We start from the raw sequence: 293 nt of genomic DNA, 5'->3' as shown, positions 1-293 counted from the left end.
AATATGAAGAAGTTACCTGTTTTGTCTCTCAGCAAAGCTTGGGCATCAACATGAGTCACATCTAGATTCCGTAGCATAACCGCTAAAAAGGGCACTTTTCTCACTGCAGCCTGACCCCTCAAACTTGCTCTTCGAAGAACCCATTTAATGTTGAAGACTTCAAGAGGGCATTTGGGATTATTCTGGTCTAATTCTAAGTCATCTAACATCTGCTGCCATGGGCCACTGGTAAAATCATTTGCAGAATTCTGTGAACACACCGCTTCCTGAAATATAATAAAATATCATCATTG

General features: G+C 40.6%; 1 protein-coding gene across 1 annotated transcript in view; it reads right to left on the bottom strand.

Annotated features, from left to right (window-relative positions):
• Positions 1-293, bottom strand: part of LOC119581796 — a gene marked incomplete at its 3' end in the record, with an annotated part of 18,175 nt that overhangs the window by 8,814 nt on the left and 9,068 nt on the right. Inside the window, 1 exon segment of the mRNA XM_037929927.1 lies at positions 17-266. Within this exon segment, the coding sequence (XP_037785855.1) occupies positions 17-266 (250 nt within the window).

This window comes from Penaeus monodon, chromosome 15 (genome assembly GCF_015228065.2).
Source record: "Penaeus monodon isolate SGIC_2016 chromosome 15, NSTDA_Pmon_1, whole genome shotgun sequence".
Classification (NCBI taxonomy): Eukaryota; Metazoa; Arthropoda; class Malacostraca; order Decapoda; family Penaeidae; genus Penaeus; species Penaeus monodon.
Note: the sequence above shows the minus strand (reverse complement) of the source record. Positions and strands in the feature narration are given on the sequence as shown.